Below are 19,866 nucleotides of genomic sequence, written 5' to 3'. Positions count from 1 at the left end.
AATATAGCCCATATACTGCATGATCTGATACATCAGCACTAATACTGACATTATTAATTCAGTTTATCAGTGTGGTTATAAGATTCAGTGTTTCCGCTATCAGCTATCGTTCAAGCATGGCAAGCTGTGCCACAGCAACCCCTGACCTCATGGTACATTACATGAAAACTACATGAGAATTCCACCAAGTTATACAGATATTAAATTTTGTGGAAAGAAACCACTAGTATCAGGAACAGTAGAAATATATAGAGAGAAGAATCAGTGCATCTATAAGGCATACTGTGTAATAGTTTCTGGAAATCCCAAGAAATTAAGAAAAAGAAGAATAAAATTAAATTAAGAAAAATAAAGGACTATAAAGATAGATAATAAAAAATAAGATCATATGAAATAATATAAAATTATACAATACAATACAATATAAATTAATATAAAATTTTACAATACAATACAATATAAAATAATATAAAATTATACAATATAATACAATAATATAACAAAATTATACAATACAATATAAAATAATATGATTATTCAATACAATACAATATAAAATAATATAAAATTATACAATACGATACAATACAATACAATATAATATAGTATAATATAATACAATACAATATAAATCTGTTGTCTGTAAAAAATAATAAACTGTCACTACTACTTTCTTAATTACTGAACATAAAAGTTAGCCCTAGCATGTGTATACATGATGCTAAAATTAGAAAATTAGTTAAACACTGGTAACTTAATGGCTGCAAAATTGCTGTGGAAACACATTCCTATAATCTCAGCACCAACATTAGCCTTAGCATGCACAGCTAAATGCATCTGTTGTTTAGTTTATAATTAATTACAATCACAGAAAAATTTAATCAACCACAATATTTTAATACAGAGTTTAAAACTAACACAATGAAGCACAGCAAAGTGCCACACTAGCGTTAAGGTTAATCAATAAGAGTGCTGACAAGGGTTGTGATACAGCGCTGTACACAGGTACCTATGCGATAGCTGTGACCAGGTACTACTAGAAAATTTAGTCAATGTGATGATAATTGATATTTTACTGCATGTGCAATGTTAGCAAAATCCAACATGCCCTGTAAATAAAACTTGAAAATTGAGGCCTACAGTATATTTCCACTTTTGACAGAGCTAGTCTGGCAGTTTCCCCTTGTGTCGAGTTTCTGTGTCTGCTACACATTTCCCAGAGTTATCTCTGCACTGGATGAACAGACATGAACTTATCATCTCACTGTGTCAGAAAGAAAACAAGTATATTTCCCAAAATGGCTGTTCCTTTAAGACTCAGCCTTCTCTGAAATACTGTTGTAGCATCCTGAGTAAAAGAATCCAGAGATATTGCTATGCTCTTTTGTTTTGCTGTGCAGGAGTTATAGTCGGGTTCAGAAATGTCAGGGACCATCTATTGAGTTTGAGCTGCTGTGCGATTCTCAAACGGCATCTTTGAACTCATTAACATTAGGTTAGCAGAGGTGATCAATGCTAACAACACATTATGGCCTTGCAATTAATGATTTATGGGCTTTAATGAATTACGGCCAATTCTTTTTTTCCTCATCAATAATTTCCATAGGTCTTGCAGAGCTTGTGCTGTGCTGAAGATGTGCACTTTGCAAGTAGTTGCAGGAAGTTTAGGCATGAACTTGCGGTGACTTCTGCTTTCTCCTCGTTTTCATTTTGGAACACTGCTTCAAAGGGTACTGTGATCAAAGCTGTCTGAGAGGCAGCATGGGGAAAGAGCAAAAGAGGGAGAGAGAGCGCGCGCGAGAGCGAGCAAGAGAGAGAGAATAGGGAAAACCCCAACGCTCCCAAATATAAGCAGAGCTCTGCGCTAACACGTCCATCTTTCCCTCCCAGCTGCCTAAACAAAGGCATCAGCGCTTATCAAACCCTGCTTTCCACCCCAATAGCATTCTGCCAGATTGTTTTGACATCTCAATCGAGTGCTTTATTATTCTATTCCTTTCATTCAGTGTCAGCCACAAGAGGATTACTCAGAGATAGGCTGGTTATATCATGACCTAGATAAGGCAACATCATAGTGCTAATGCTATTTGTTCCACATCCTTTCGTCACACCATCATATTCAAAAGGAGGTAGTGAATTGTGGGGGAAGCTAATAGAGAAGTCCTTTTGAATTTCATTTGAATCAGAATAAATATGCAGACAAGACCAAACACCAGTTGGCTAAGTGATTATATACAATAGCAGAAAAATCTTCTATATTCAAATATTCTAGTCTCAACAAAACCTTTTCAGTGATAATGTTTGCAGCTAACACCTCCTGTACTTTTCACAGAGTCGATACCTACGCAGCCCGGTTTCTCTTCTTACTGTAAAAACAAATAGTGAGGAAGCAAGTTAACAGAGATTTTCAGAATCGCACAAAAAGTCCATTAGTGTTTTCCCTTTTCTCTTTTTTCCCCATGACCCATCCGTGTCAGAGTTCTCCAGAAATCGACAATACTTAGCCTGCTCACTGATGACCTCTGCTGTCTCGAGACACAAGATTGATCAGGCAGGAAAAGTACAAACTTGTGACCTTGAATTCAGGTAAAGTGGAATGGGAAATGAGGAAATCAATACGTTCTCTTAGTTGTATCTGAGCCACTGTGCCCCTCTTCTGTCCATTAAGGACTGTGTTTACTCCGGCCTCTAACGCAGCTCAGCCAGACTAGAGCATCACTCATTCTCTGTGAACTTCCCATCTGCATATCAAAGCTGAGAGTCCAGAGTAAACATAGTCTCTGGCTCCATCTGTTTCTGACAACGTAAAGCCAAGAGAAAACTTCCAACACAACACACCCAAACAACTCAAAATCTCTTAGTTGGCACGTCATTACTTTCCTGTAAATGTGCAGGTGATGAACTTCCTTTGACCGAGCCCCCTGTAGGTTATCTGTTGACACTCCACTCTCAATCGTTCATAAGCAATAACCTGAAGGCAAAGTTTAATCATTGCAAGATGTTTTTAAAAAAAGTGTCTTTTTTTAAGGATCAAATTACTGTGAGTAATTTAAAAGGGATCACCTGTTGAACCCGTAGTTAATTATCACCAGACGGCAGTTTCCCTCAGCTCTGCGGAGCTGTGCAGCATCTTCCAGCTCACTGTTTTGCTTTTCCGGCCCGCATCTTTACTGTTTTGATTCACTTACTGCTCTTATCAGCGATGTTTACAGCAGGCAGGCAGCCTTTTTCATGGGAAAACACTCTTCAAAATGCACTTTTCGCAACCTGCCGAGCACCAAACGGCACACAGGCAAAGTGTTTAGCAGCTGAAGAGCCAATTACTTCCCTTAGTAGTCGGTGGAGGGAGTGAATTTTGGACACAAACTCAACTCCAAATAAATGTAGCTCCATATCTGGTGCATATAAAGTAATAATGTAACAATCTTGTCTTTACAGCTTGTTGTGCCGCCCCCAAGTGGCCAAACACTTTCGGTATGGTACCTTTGGAACCAAAAGTAACCCTTCAGACATGGTACCTAGACCCTACAGTAGCGTTCCCACTGCAAACAGTACTCTTGAATGTGGGCGGGGTTGTTGTCACTCTCCATCCAGCACTCCTTGTATTTCCTCATTACCGGTGACACAGAGGGTTGTTTATTGTCCACAGAACGAGGCTGCACACAGACATTTTCACAACAAAATGACACAGGCCACAATGAGATATTTAAAAATAGCGGGTTTGTGTATTTAGTCTGTCTAAGGCAAGCTCAGGGATTTGGTGTTGCCGTAGCCCACAGGAACGAGGCTCCACAATGCTTTTTTTTTCTCCATGTGAGGACTGGGATATATTCAGTTAACATAACCTGGTCCACATTAATATATATAAATGCTTGAAGAGCCACTCATTACTAAAATTTTCTGTCACATAAAAACTTAAGTGATGGACAAAGTTGTTTCAGTGAAATTTAACGTGTGTTGATCGAATCTCTGAGTAACAACACAAGTTAAAGTTTCGCCTTAAAACTTGCTGGCAGTTGGCCCAGTGAATTATTTTTTTTTCCTAAAGACAGAAAAACATCCTTTCATTATATAGTTAGAGTTCTAATGCAACTCTCTACGGTATGAACAGTGGTTACATGAGCCTCAAACCAGTATTGACCAATCAACGGACTGCAGTGTTCACAGCTCCACCTTTTAGTACCAGATCTCTGTGCTAGGTACCCCAACAGAGGGGGGACCAAAAATGGGAACGGTATGGAACGACATCATTGCTACCATCCACAACTTTTCACAGTGGAAACAGAAAAGAGTGTTACTTGTTATGTAACACTCACAGCTAAATAGGATTTAAGAGTCAAAGAGAAGCTATGGCTCCACACCATTCACAGTATATCATCAAGACCAGTAGCACGCAGGTGTCATCAATTAAAGACTCCCAAGCTATTTAAAGCTGCAACTATTTGTGGAAAATAATGACCAAAATTAGTTTTTTAAATAATTCTATTAGTCATTTCAGTTATTTTTAAAGCAAAAATGCCAAACATTTATTGTTTCCTGCCTCTCAAAGGTAGGGATTTGCTAATTTCCTTCATCATATATGATAGTGAATTGAATGTCTTTGGTTTTTGAACTATTTGACAAATAAAACAAGACATCTGAAAACATCTCCTGACATTTTTCACTGTTTTCTGACACTTAACAGACCAAATGATTAATTGAATAATCAACAAAATAATCTGCAGAGTGATTGATAATGAGAAAAGAATGTCTGTTTCAGCCCTGAAGCTATTAACTGGTGAAACGTACTGTGTCTGCGTCACTGTTGTGTGTTTTGTGTGTACAGCAGGATTTGCTCTGAATGGGATTCGGTGCCAATATTGTCCTTTTCATGAATAAGAATGCGTTCCATGACAAAAAGCCAAACAACTGATAGTGTACAAATTGGATCTCATTATGTGCCTGTGTGTGCACATGTGTGTGGGGGGATGTTTTCAAACTTTTTGATAGAAATAGTTGTATGAGTATTGTAATTGCTTTTTGGTGGTGCTCTTCCCAGCGAGTACCAGAGAGCAGGGAGCAGCTGGAAATTCAAATGAATCTGTGTGTTTGTTGCCTTTGGCAGGAGCTCAGTGTAGGAGGAAAGTAATATCCAAGTAACTGAGGTGCCTCAAAAATTGGAAGCTGGGTGACAAATTACTCTTCTCATTAGGAGCTTAGCAGCGACGGTAATTTTGGCGCGGATTTCTGTCTGAGTGTCAATCTTTCGTCTCATCCCTTTTACATATCTTAATTCTCAATTATGTCCACCTGTTTATGCAGATTGTTTTTCCTTGTATCTTTTTTTACTTCTTTCATATTTCATTTTCGGTCTGCTGTGCATGTCATCTCTCATTCGCTCCCTCATTTAAAAACACTGACCATTGCTATTTAAAGAAATGCACTTTACTGACCTTTGACCACTGCATTCTAAGGAAATAAAGCTGTGTAAAATACAATGGAGAAGAATACATAGCTATGTAGAAAGCAAATTTGAATAGCATTCAACACTGGTAACTTAAAATTCATAAACTAAACAACTAATCAAAATAATTATCCACAGATCAATCCGCATCAGAAATAATTGTTAGTTGTAGCACTAAATCTGGTCAGGTGAAGCCAGAACTGGTGATTTTTACCTGCACACACTGGAAAAATTGGCAAAAGTTTTACTTAAAGATGTACTTTCAAACATCTTTCTATCAAACAAAGACAAAAAGAGGTTGGCAATTTTTAAGTTATTGGTATTTTTAGCTTGAGGTGCCTTTATATATAATTTATGGAGACCTGAAAGCCAATCAGAAATGAGAATTTTAAAGCGTATAGTTATACTTACAGGGATATCATGATATAATTTTAGTTTAGCTGGGAACAAGAGATGAGTTTTATTCCACTCGCTCATATTGGATTTATTATGGATGAAAAATGTTGAAGGTCAAAGCTCGGCCAGATCAATCTCAGTGGGAGGGGAACAAGGGGAGACGTATTCAAAACAGTCCTATTTGTCTTTTCTCAAAATAATTTTCCAGGCTGGTGTGACAGACTTCTGCAGGGTCTTCACACAAAGGCCTGTATTATCAGCTGAACGAGCAACTGAACTGCTGATGGTGCGACTGGAAATACTTTAACAAGTTTCTAGCCTCGGGTAGCCTCACGTAACAACAATCTAGCCCGAGGTGGAAAGTCTTATCCTCACTCAACCAGTACTCTCCCACCGGTCTCCCAAGCTGACAAATATTTAGATACTAGAGACACTGCATCACTTGGTCCGCATTATAATTTGAGGGATTTAGTGTTTCTACAACTACTGAATTTATTGGATCTTCATTACTACATGAATATTACAAGCAATTTAATTCAATTTACTTTTTTCACCAATGATAACCCACTCAGTGACAATAATTTTTTTACGAGGAGTCCTGGGCACAATAGCGGCTACAGTACGGGGTAGCAGCTGGACATCATTCATGTAGCACAGTATGAAACTTATCACTCTATAATAAAAAGGGCTGATATCAACAGAATGATTATAGTGGTAATGTTTCCTCAGTGGAGGTAATAATGCCTCAGACAATAATAGAATTATGTAACATGGTTTGTCACTGATGATGTGATGAATAAATAAATAAATGAGGCTCCCTACTTGTAGTAATTTCGGGAAAAATATCAAAATACTAAAATTATAAAATCCTGCTGGCTGTCTGGCATGAAGTAAAGTCTTGATTGAATTCCCCAAATGAGTTACTTTTTTCCTCTATCATTCTCCGTCATATAGCTGGCATATTTATTTGATAATTTTGAAAATTATTACCCCACCCAGGCACATCTATTCTCATAGAAAGCACTCTGAAATAAAGTTATCCCCAGATTTCCCAGAATATGTTATAATCACACTAATAGCGCTTTATTTTTCTCCGCTGAGATAAGTCTGGGAAGAAGGAGGCAATCTGCAATGGTTTTGCATTCTTCTGATAAGCCTTAAGGGAAACAAAGGACAGCATGTGGAGAGATGGGAAAAGGAAAAATATTGGAAGATGGGGAAAAAAAACAAGAAAAGGTGAGAACTGTGGCAGAGCACAACAGTTAGAGAAATATTGGAGAGATAAGGAAAGGAGAGTTGGTTGAATTGATGGGGGGGAAAAAGGAAATGGAAAGGTAAAATAGGAGAGACCTGGAAGAAGTAATGAGGTGGGAAAGTGAACTATGGTGAGGATGGAAAACTGAAGAATACTTAGGTCAGCAAAACGGACCAGGTAAGTGGATGGAGGTTTTAGACTGAAAGCAGGCTATAATTGCATTTTCATAATACATTATTTGTATGTTAATATGTAGGCCTGTTTCTTTAACCTGCCTGACGAGAAATAAAAACTTTCCTCTGTGTGTATTCAGGGGAATTTGGGAGTGGGGACTTTATTAAACCTGCTGATTAAAACAAATGGACTCGAGAGTATTTTCCATCGCTTAATTCTACAGTATCCTTTACCCCTATAATTTCCCCATTGAAACTCCTGAAAACTCAAAAGCCTTAAACATATGTATTTGTGTACACTGTAAGACGATATTCCATATATTCTGTTGTTACACCATTTTGTTTTAGCTGTATTGAGCTGATTGCACACCGCCATGTGGTAACTGCCCAGGAAATCGTCGAAATGCAAGCAAAATATTTTTAAAAGCGACTACAACCACTACAGTCTGCAGCTGCAATGAAGGGCAGGTGCTTCGGTGAACGCTGGAAGAAGTGCGGGGTAGCTTGTAGCTGCATAGTGTAGGAGGACAATGGAAATCACTGTAATTACCAAAGATCTCTAGATATTTGGACAATTTACCATTCATCTGAGGTGTGACGGAAATGTTATCCCAACCCAGTGTTTCTTCTGGTTGTTGTCATACGTTGCTAGCACCATAACTCAGGGTATTCAGACACCAGCATTATCAGCTCCTCCATCTTGTCTTGCTAACTTGACGTTAACGTTAAATTACCTGTTTTACGTCAGTAAAATATCTGGTACTTGCTAATAGCTTTAAGTCTTAATTAAAGAAGTATTGTGGTGGTGAAAAGGCCTAGAAATATTTGACCCTTAAGGTCAAGTTAAAAGCAAAACATGTTTACTAAGATTGAGCAACCCTCAATGGTCTCACTCTGGGGAGAAGTCTAAGAGCAGAGTGACCTGGCAAACATTGTGATGGTGAAACACTGTGATGTATACACACGGAAAGTTAGGTATGATGTTTATCTGAGGAGGAGTATAAGAATGTTCGGTGAACTGCTGTATGGGGCTGTCTCATTGTTGCGGTATGTGAAGTTGTACGTTGTGTCTTCAATAAAGTCCTGCAAGGCTGCAAGAGTGTCTCTGAATCATACGAGTCTTTCTTCAACAGTAGTGTAATTTAAAAACTCAATTATTATCACAGTGTTTACACATTACTCCCATATTTTGGAGGGTGCCTTGTTAGCTCTCTTACTGAGAGTTGGGTGCGTTCAGCAAAGCATCTCAATAATGCTGATGCATAGACATGAGCTGGCTGATCAATAGTTCTTCATGGTAAATCATGGCAATGACCGAGAGGAAAACCAAGGAAACAAATATCCCTGACGCAGAAATTGAGATGCTTGTTTGTGAGCTGGAGGTTAGAAAGGACATAGCCTATTTGTCATGTAACAGTTCAAGAAGGACCCAAATGACGAACCAGACGAACTGACAAAGAACAAAGGGAAACACACAGAAAACTAATCACAAGAATGAGACACAGCTGGAGTAGGAGGACACAGGCAAAAGGAGGGAAATGGAGATTGGCTAACAAGGGTGTGGTTGGGAACACTAGGGTGGAGCAAACAAGACTAATACGGAGCAGGTGTGAAGGGAAGACTGTGGGAACAGGGAAGGACTAACGAGACAGGTGTGACAGAAAACGGGGTAAAACACAAAGACAGGAAGTAAAACCAGACACGGCACCAGAGATATTGGATAAAGCGAGATACCCCACTCAGCTCACTTCCTGATTCAGTGACGTCAGTGCCACGCCCCCGCAGGAGACTTGCGGCAGCTCTGAATGTATTGTCGTCAATGAGGAAAATGAACGTGATCACAATTTATGGTCAATTCTTTCGCCCTATAGTCACTTAAATAAATACTGGGTTCGTTTTCCACAAGCCACACATCTTACCAACATTCTGACACTAAAGCTGCATTTTTCATCCGCACAGATCAAGAGAAAATTAACTTTGTTTGAGCCCTGTCCGTCTCAGAAAACAAGTTCTCGCGAGATCTTGTGATCTTGATAAACAGGCGGTAAAATCACAGTTAGCTTACAAACAGTTATTTACCGCTAGTAATAAACAAAAAATGCCCAAGCTTTGTGCAACAATAGGCTGCAATAATAGGAAGAATGTATTTTCATTCCACCTGCTTCTCGGTCCGCATACACAGACATCCACAGAGCCTCTGTTCAACACCGTGGTGGGGGGGGTTGAGGGAGAACAGGGTCTGATTGGAGGGAGAGCTAACCACGCCCACTTAGGAGACAGGAAGAGTAACCGTTTTCTTAACATTGGATAAGTCTACGGTGGGGTATCTCCTTTATCCACTATCTCTGACGACACATGAGGAGAGAATCTACAAAATAAAACAGGAAGTAGATTAAACATGAATCAATTACATGAAACAAGGAGCACAAACAGAAACCGCCAAAACAAAGTCCATAAGCAGCAAGTGGGAACATGTTGCTGCCGCTTTTAGGACAGGACACTACCTGACTTTCTTTTTTAATGGATGCCAAAAAAAAATAATTACACTCTGATGTATTTGCTAATTTACACAATCCATATGTGCAGGTGGTGAGGATGTGCCAGGTGAGGAGCAGAGAACCGCGGTGTCTCCACTGCACTCTCTGCACCTGACAGCACACTTGTGTTCACTGCACCCATTTTACACACAAAAACTATCTGACAACTAAAATCATTCTTGGTGATATATGCACGGTATTAGAGGAGACTATTGAAAACTGTTGATGCAGTGTACTGCAGTTATTTAATCCTGTTTAATGTTATCTTGGATTTCTACAACCGACAACGTTAATTTCATCAGTTAACCTAATTAATGTGGTTGAGGTGAAAACGACTGAATATTCACGCTTATTATCAGGTTAAGAAAAGCCAAACTCTCCTGATTCCTGTCACCTGCCACAGCCTGGCATCATTCAGCTGCACTTGGAGATCTCCACAGCTGACCATGAGTGTCAGCAGCACACAATCCAGCCCTGACCCTCTTCTCGGTGCTCTGGTGGTGGGGAATGTGATGGTGAGACAGCGCTAATAAAATATTAAGCAGGATTTGATTTGAGATTTAAAGTGACATATCTTTTGCAGTTTAAAGCTGCTTATGGAAAAGTTATGGCTCACTGGCAGAAACACAAATAACGCTGCTGCATTTGAATGTTTATGACATGGATGTATGAGAAACATGTGACATGAGGTAAATTTAAATGTGTGAGAGATCATTATACGTACAATGATTCCTCTTATAGTACATCTAATTTCCACAATACATGTGTACACATGGGTCAGAGTTTTCCTAAATTTGGGCACATTTCCTCATCAAGTTTTTCTTTATAAATCGCAATTTATGCTTAGAGTGGCGTATGCATATTTAAATCCCTTTTTTGTATGTAAGCAATGGTTATAAATATGGCCTCTGCTCTACGTCAAAAGAGGACGAACACTGAAACGTTACATTCAACTACCTTCAAACTTGTTTTTGTTGCTTGCAGTTTTCCCGTAGCTAACGCTAGCTAGCTTACCAATGGTACATCCTAATTCGGAGTATGACTAATGTACAAAGAAGTGAGGACAGGACTTTTGTTTGGGAATGTTGTGTACATTGACCTGTGCTACGTAAGCCAGTTAACAGTTTTAGCTTTTAGTCCAGTAGAAACTGAAGATGAGACTGTAGCCTTGGTGATTTTAGACACTGTGCAGGTAGTGATGTTAATAACTGGAAAAATGGTAGCACGTAAAGTTAGCCTTATGTACCTCCTGTCAAGTAATTTGAAAATTAATGTGATAGGTGACTTGCTCATTAACTGATTGATTATTTGAGAGTTTTTGATTAGCTTAATGCTGTCAAGTAACTTTTCCAACACTTGTCTTGCCTGCTGTTGAGCTTTGCCACCACAAACGCTATGAGCTGTTTGTAATCTGTTTATTTCAAAACATGTGTGTGTGTTGTGGGAGAGAAGAGGCAGTACAGGTGTGTGCCATTTGTTAGGCTGGACAATGGACAGCACCATAAGCATGTTGCTTAGTGAGCTAATAAGAAGGTGACAATGATCCATAGTATCTTAAGAAATAAGGTCAGACCACAGGTGAGGAGAGAAGCAGCTGGGAATGTAATTAAAAGTATGTGTGCTGATGGAAATGCAATCGCATGAGGAACATTAGCCTTGTGTAACCGGCTTCTTCCTTCCCCTGTCTTTTTCTCCAGCATGCAAGCCGGGCTTCTTCAAGGCATATGCTGGGAACACTAAATGCTCCAAGTGTCCTCCACATAGCTCCAGCCATGACCAGGCCGCCACCATCTGTCACTGCGACAAAGGCTTCTACAGAGCTATAAAAGACTCCTCCACCATGGCTTGTACAAGTTAGTAGAGTAGTTACAAAACAAGCAAAGGAAACATTCTTAATTTCTGTTTGCATATCTGTAATTTATTTTAGTCTGCTGTGCCATCTTTCCCCCCATCCATCTGCTCTTTTTTTTTTTTTTTTTTTTTTGGCAATATGATTGAGAGCTAAATTTAGATATATGCCTCCATAACTTCTTCCCTCTATATCTCAACTTAAAAAAAGCCATCTGTTATGATGTACCTCATTCATGGATATGGGAAATTCTGACAGTAGCATCCATGAAATTGACAAGTAGCACGCCGGAATGAAACACTTGGGGCGCTCGGAAAGCTTACCACCCACATGCCTGCACACGGTTATTCAAAGTCACACTTGCAACTTCAGTTCTGATCACTTTGCCAAACCAGACATTGTACAGTTGTAAAAAATGGGACAAAAAAAAAATAAAAAAAAAAATCCGATCTGTTTTCTATCCAGAAAATTGACACATAGGTTGTTGGAATGAAATACTGTAGAATAAAGTTGAAAGCCAACCACCCACACACCAACCTACACGCATACTACAGATTCAAATTAGACTCACTTGCTGCAAAAGTTCCTTAAATTGACAGATTTTGATCAACGTGGGCCCACTTCAGCTTCATCCTCAAGGTCAGATGAGTGGTGTATTTGCTGTTATACTTAATACCGGTACTTAGAAACCTTCTTTCTTGCGCAGAAGTATGCCAGAAGTAAGATGTTATTGCTACTCATTTCATCATTTTTAGTAAACTGTAGACTGTTAGTCACTCTCCCAAGAGGTCTCCAGAGTCTGAAATGGCACCAGTGATCACAGATCATGTGTTTTGTCCACTCAACGTTCAGTCAGACAATAATCAAACCCCTCTGTATGTCTGTTGCTTTATTTGTACAAGCATATTTGTTTAAAAATAAATCAGAGTTATCAATAAGTAATCTCTCTCTAAATACTTTTCCTCTCTCCTCAGGGCCTCCGTCAGCTCCCAGGAACCTGGTCTCATTGATCAATGACACGGCTCTCTTCTTGCAGTGGATGCCTCCTAGCGACACAGGTGGCAGGAAGGACATCACTTACAACATCCTGTGCCAGCGCTGTGATGGAAGAGACGGCGACAGTGGTGTGACACAGTGCGAGCCATGTGAGCCAGACCTGCGGTTCATCCCACGGCCGCTTGGTCTGACTGGTACCTCTGTGGCAATACTAGATTTTGCAATGCACGCCAATTACACTTTCCACGTGGAGGCCGCGAATGGCGTCTCTGGACTGGGGATGTCTGCACGCTCGCTGGCGAATGTTACCGTCAAAACACACCAAGCCGGTGAGTTGCAGAGCTCTTCAGTGCAACTTTCTGTCTTCAGATCCAACTGTGGCGCTGATGACAAGCGGCTGTACCACCAAGGGAATTACAGGATTGATTTATTGATATGGGTTCTTGACTTGGATAAGATTCACAATTGATTGCTTATTTTGTGAGTGCTTAAACAGATTAATAGATTAATCGACTGACAGACAGTTAATCACAAACAATTAGATAATTGATCACTAGAGAAAGTCATTTATTAAGCACAAGCGCCAAACATTCGCTGGCTCTTGCTTCTCCAATGTGAGGATTTGCCGGTTTTCTTTGTTTCACATCACTGTAATTAAAAAATTCCTGGTATTGGACTGTTGGTCGTGCAAAAAAAAAAAAAAAAGCAAATAAGAGACTTCACATTGGGCTCCACAGTCTTATTTGAACACTATTTTCTGGATTAACCTATGACTTAAAAAAAATGTGAGAGATTAATAATAAAAACAGGTGTTAGTCGCAGCCATGGAATTTTGTAATTACAGAGATCAATTTAAAAAACATTTTGCAAGGCTGAAATAGTACATGGTAAGCTACAAAATATTCAACACATTCATCATTTAAATCCTGCTGGCACGGGCAAAATGGCCATCTGGAATAGTGGGAATTTTCCCAGTGGACCATTCAGCCTGTGGGATGGCAGGGAGCCAAGCAAAAGCGATAAAAAACAAAGTTTACAAACTTGCGAAAGAGCACAACCAAAAACTATTGCTGCCCAACAATACTCTAACTACTTAATTTACATGAGCATTAAAAAGGTGTTCACCAAAATTACCGTAGCAAAAATATTATGTGCAGAAATAGTTATGTGCATTTCTTGTAGTCTGTTCGTCCACGATTCACCTTTTTGGGGCATCTGTGGACTGGATGTAAGGAAACAAATGCTCAGATTGATTCCTGCAAGTATGACCATCAACTGTACTTGATACATTAAACTGTGTCTCGAGGCTTTGAGTTAAAGTCTATAACTTTGGTGCACAGTGGCTTTAGGACAGAAACTGCAGTTCTTCCTAAAAATGGCTCCTTTTAGTTTACAGGACATCTGCAGTTTACGTACTCCATATGTTCTCCTTTTTCTGGACAGATTGCCGTGGGTTAACATTCACCTAGCCATATTTAGCTCTAAATTATATATAAAGATTAAATTTAGATGATTATGCTTGACATATGCATACACTGTAGTTACATAATACCTGACTCACACAGCTCACAAACGCTGTGTTTGCACTGGAGCAGACGGAGATGTTGATGCTACAGCAACAGGAAGTTTTATTTATTTTGCAGTTAGATTTGCCTTTGTCTCTCCCGAGCACCCTGTGCTTCCCCTGTGTCTGTCTCTCCCTCCAGCTTAACGTGTCAATAGGTGAAGCAATCTCTGACCCCTGAATAGCTGACAGCGCTATTGTGACTTGAACCTAGTCCTAATTAGCAGTATCCGGCTGACCTGAGATCAACTACAGATAGATGTCCTCAAGGCAGCGGTGTCTTTGACTTGAACTGGGGAAAAATAAGAGACCTGAGTTCAACTACAGAACTTGATATTTTAAGGGCAAGAATATTGATGGGATAATTGATGGGGAAGGATGAGATGAAGGAAGGAAAGGGAGTGGATTAATAAATTATACTGAGATGTACTGTATGTGCACATTTTCTCTCCCTTCAGCAAGCGCAGCAAGTTAGTATTGAGATGAAATTCTGATGAGAACAAGGCAGACGCTCATCAGTGTCTGAGATATAAAAATAGAGAATTGGGTATATCTGTGCTAAATCCAAAGAGATTGTTGCGGTTTACCATTTGTAGCTCAGCAGAAGACAATCTGAAAAATACTTTTGGCTCCTAATGAAACTGAGGAGATTGAAAAGAACATTTACATATCACACAAAGGTTTATCATATTTTCCACTTTTAGAGACAATAAGTAGACTGCAATGCACTTGTATAGTGCTTTTCAAGTCTTACACCCACACAAAGACTTTTAACACTACATGTCACAGTCAACCATTCAACCACTGGTGGTTGAGGCTACTGTACAAGATGCCACCTGCTACTCGATAGCCATTCACTCGCACTCACACACCGATGGAACAGCCATTGGGAGCAATCTGGGGTTCAGTATCCTGCCAACTTCCACATGCTGGCTGGAGGATGAACGACTGGCTCTACCTCTGAGCCATAGCCACATATATACAGCTAATCTGTACGCTTGGAACAAAGTCTCTTAAAATCCAGGTAAAGAAAAATAACAATGTGTAATGAGTTTTTCATGCTGTAGAAAAATGTTTTAATAAGCATCCAGCAAGGATGGCAGAGCAGATACCTGCACACCAATACATCAGGGCTGTACAGCCACAAAAAAGATTCACAGGCTGAGAACAATTTATTTAGAACATTCACGCACAAAAAGAAAGGTGCTCAAAGTGCAAAAAATAATAAAAAGTATTTAAACAACAGCAGCAGACGTTTCAGTCCTTGACTATCATAATCAAGGACTGAAATGTTTGCTGCTGTGTTTAATCACTTTTTATTAACTCTGTGATAGCAGTTATCCAAATTGCCAGTGTCAGGGTTAGTGAAGCCAGATAAACAAAAGATACCGTGGGTGTGTTGAACTGGCTTCGTAGTACAGGCCTCTGTTGTGGCTAACTTTTTAGGTTTAAAAGAAGTCAGTCTGTATCTTTGTGAGATTGTCTAACTTGGATTAAATTTATGTCAGAGCAATATTAAGGCTGGCCTAACACTACAGACCAGCCTCTTTGTGAGACCGTCCACTGGTCTGAATTCCTATTTCTCGGTTTTGTTACATTTAAACAAGACTAAGTCTTGACAATGCTACTTTGCTAATGCTTAGCAAGTATAATACTTACCCAACATGGTCTCACTCCAAAGTCATCGAAATCCAGTGCTTGGGCAGTGACTTGTGGCATCAGACACCGACGAAAAAGCTGTCCTTAAACTTCGGCATGATACACAGCTGGTTGTCATTATATCGTAACAGCCCTTGGTGATGTCAGGGGGAAACGCAGCGGGACAAGAATGAAATTTAAGGCTGCAAAAGTCAGAGTGGGGTGGGTTGGAGCAGTAGTGGATGGGTCCAACAAACAATGACCTGGGAGAGTGGTGTTTGGTCGCCGTTATTTTTTAACGGCACTCTGCAGCAGCAGGGGGGAAACGTGGCAGGACAAGGACGAAAGTTAAGGCCAACAAACAATGACTTTCACCTAGGAGAGTGGTTTTCACGTCCCGTAAGGTTACAAAGCCAAACCCTATTCTTTTACCTAAGAACAACCACGTTATTTTGTTGCCTAAACAAAAAATGGCAATTTGTGTTGTTGAAGTCATTCCACTACTGACGTAGTGCTTTTATTTTGGAAGACACTGTATGTAAACGATAGACTTCCTGTGAAAACAAAAGTGTATTTTGAAAGAAGACAGTACAGAACATAACGTCCCAGAACATAAACAACCAACGCACTCAGGGTACCTTGCACATTGTATCTGGACGTGAAAAGTCCATAACCGAATGTTGATATGTGACGAGGTCGGAGTGAGAATGTGTTGGCTTACCATGTTAAGCATCCTAGTTTAGCATGCGAGCATTTGCTAATCAGTACTAAACACATAGTGGAGCGAGCTGAGGATTCATGTCATTATTTTGTGGTTGTTAAATCAAAGTAATGCCCAAAATAACATCTTGACCTCATGGTGGTGCTCGAGAAAAAAAGTCAGGCATCACCATAGTAACTTAATTTCAACCTGTGGGGAACATAGATATCTGTAAACAATTTCATGGCAGTCCATCTAATAGTTGGGTAAGTGCAGTTGGTTAAGCTGCAGACTTTAAAGTGAAATTGAATGGAAAGTGACTGCATTTATACAGCGCTTTTCTCATCTAGGCAACCGCTCAAACTGCTTTAGGACAAAAGCGCCATTCACCCATTCACACACATTCATACAGTGATGACAGAGGCTACCATACAAGGTGCCGCCTGCTCATGAGGTGCGATCGCCATTCACACGCACATTCAAAGACAATTTAAAGCTCAGTATCTTACCCAAGGACACTTCGACATGTAGACTGCAGGGGATCGATCAAGTGACCTTTTGAGTAGAGGACGACTGCTCTACCTCTTGAGCCACAGCTGCCCCATTCAAACATACTACCATTTAATTATAAAAATTATTATCAATGCCAGCCAACCTTTCTGTGCTTATTGGCTCACTGTAAGGATTTGGTGTGGTTTTGTTTCAGGCAATATGGAGCACATGGTCAGTAAGTGGGGACCCAATTGTTATTTCTCGTGGCTAATTTTCCCCCAGCATACAGAGAAGAAATATTGCATCAAAGTATTATTTTTAGAAATGTTTTGCTGATAGGCTGTCATCATATCATGGAAACCAGATGTCAGGTGTGTGTGTGTGTCACTTCATACCCGTCTCTCTGGCAAAGGCAGCTAGACTGACGGGAGGAAGTTGGAATGCAAAATAATCTCTGTAGAGGAGGAGAAGCAGCCTGTGGGGATGTTTCCATGCGGATGTTTAGAATGGATTAACTTGTCAAACTGCCTTTCCTCAGCAGACACACTGTATGCACACAGAGCCAGACACGCATGCAAACAAGCAGGGAAACAAATCCATACACATATGACATTTGCCTCACCCATGTAGCATCTACAGCCACGCATATGGTGGTCGGTTAGTTATTTACCAGCTCTTCCATGTGCTTGCCCTTGATTTTCTCTCTTTCTCACACACACACACACACACACACACACACACACACACACACACACACACACACACACATATAGTTTAACTATATATCCGTCCTTCACATTTAAAGTGGTAAACAGGCTAAATAAAAAGCAAAGAACGCTGTAAGTTTGAACGCTGTAGACCATTCATGCGGTTTGAATGCAGTTTTCCATGGCACATTATCTGCACTTTATTGGACTGAAATGTTTACATCAGTCCACAGCATCATTCGCAATATTATACATGTGCTAAATTCTTAATGAATAATTCCCATGAATGCAAATGAGCAGGTAACATGCATGTGGCATTTAATATATAGGGTATATGTTTTTCATATATAGGGTATATACTTCCAGGGAGCTTTTTAATGACGTCTAATACAGACCAACGTTGGAAAATCTATTTAAACACTTCAAAGCACCGTATGCCTGTTGTTAAATGCAAAACATTCGTCAAGCACTCGAGAACATACTATAAATTCAAATGAGGTGGAACATTCATTAGGTTGAGAGAAAGGCTTGTTGTAAATCTGTGCTTGTCCAAACTTATGTTTGGATGGACCCAGGATGGGCAGGCTCATTGCCAATTAACGCAGACGCTTGCAAGGTGATTCGTGTAATTGATTGTGATATTGTGTCAATGATGGAATAATAGCCAATCAAAAGCAAAATTGGCAATTAACTGGATTTTTTTAGCGAGAAGGAGGGGGGAAGATTTATTTTCTGTTGGCATGCTATCTGTTTGTAAATTGCATATTAATGCCTCATTATGCTTTTAATTATGCTAAACCTATTTATCAGACTTACTAATAATTTCTCTTCCCTATTGCCTGTGTGCTTGTCTAACCTTGATAAGTTATAGCCTAATACTCGGTTAAGCAAGATGCACGATCAGTCTGTCTTTGCACAGAGTGAAGTGTTATGATCCACCGAGTTATCATTCAGTTTTGCAGCCGTAAGAGCTGAGCAGTATTTATTTTTTTATGTCACAGAATCTCAGAAGACACATTTGATCATCTTGAATGCCTCTTTGTGCGCACTCTCCTCCACACTTAATTTCACTTTGTAAAGCAGGTTGCTGGTTTTCTGCTTGTTGAAGCTGATGAAGGTCAGCTGTTTCTAACGTCTCTCAAGGCAGCAACGCAGAGCAATGCGAGCAGGATGATCTCTGTATATGAACAGCGAATTGCACTCTGCTCAAAATACACTGTAGTCATTGCTCAGCAGAGCGTCTCTCACTGACAATTGCTCCCATAAAGTTCACTGCAGTATTCTGTGAAGAGGCACAGAGAAATCAGTGCAAATTTGTGAAAGGTGTTTGCTGCGCCGAGGAAGAATGTGCTCGTACAACAGCAGAGCAGAGAGAACCACAAAGATAGACTCAGTCTGTGTTAAAAGTAATCCTTATGTAAGACGACCATCCGAGCAGAGGCTGAAAATAAATGTTGAGCTTTTGAAAGTTTGGACTAAATATTACACTTCTGAAGTTTACATGTGTTTCTGTCGGCGGTGCAGGTTTTTATTTCTGGAGCCTTGAAGAATCAAAGTTAATTGAACAACATAAATCAAATCATTCGCAAAATGTGAGATTTAATGACGTATTGATCCTTTGCTGAAATAATCGAAATCGAATAGCTGCTGGTTTAAATGGTTAAGTCCCTACAGAGCTGTGCTCATTGTCTTTCCGTTCATTCCAGACTCCACTGCTCAACCACTCCACTGCAACAGATTGTACTTGTGTTCACCATTCTACTTTTTAAAATTCAAATCGGAAAAATTAGTACTTATTCTTTTTCTGGGATTTTTTGGGCCTTTTTGCCTTTGTTCAATATAACAGCCACAGCATGAAAGGAGGAATGACATGGAAACCTGCAGCCACTGTGACACAGCCTTTGTGCACTGGGGCCCTGCTCTACCATGTGAGCTAGTAGGCACCCCATAAGTACCTATTCTTAAGTAATTAGTAGTACCTTTTAATGTTACATTTTGGATTGTCCTCTGACTCACTGTTGAGAAATGATTTTAACATATGTTTTCCCAATCAGTCACTTTTTGACTTTATGACATTGTTTTGGGATGGCCACATTTTAGAGCCCGTAACCTCCAA

General features: G+C 39.8%; 1 protein-coding gene across 2 annotated transcripts in view; it reads left to right on the top strand.

The window, feature by feature from the left end:
- The window catches only part of LOC117255231 (ephrin type-A receptor 6-like), an 82,896-nt gene that overhangs the window by 40,678 nt on the left and 22,352 nt on the right, over positions 1–19,866 (top strand). For both annotated transcript variants that reach the window (XM_033623921.2, XM_033623927.2), the window contains 2 exons: positions 11,502–11,657; positions 12,628–12,978. In XM_033623921.2, coding sequence (XP_033479812.2) covers positions 11,502–11,657; positions 12,628–12,978 — 507 coding nt within the window. The remainder of the gene's footprint in view (positions 1–11,501; positions 11,658–12,627; positions 12,979–19,866) is intronic.

Source organism: Epinephelus lanceolatus, chromosome 2, assembly GCF_041903045.1.
Source record: "Epinephelus lanceolatus isolate andai-2023 chromosome 2, ASM4190304v1, whole genome shotgun sequence".
Classification (NCBI taxonomy): Eukaryota; Metazoa; Chordata; class Actinopteri; order Perciformes; family Serranidae; genus Epinephelus; species Epinephelus lanceolatus.
This window is presented reverse-complemented; position numbering and strand designations above follow the sequence as displayed.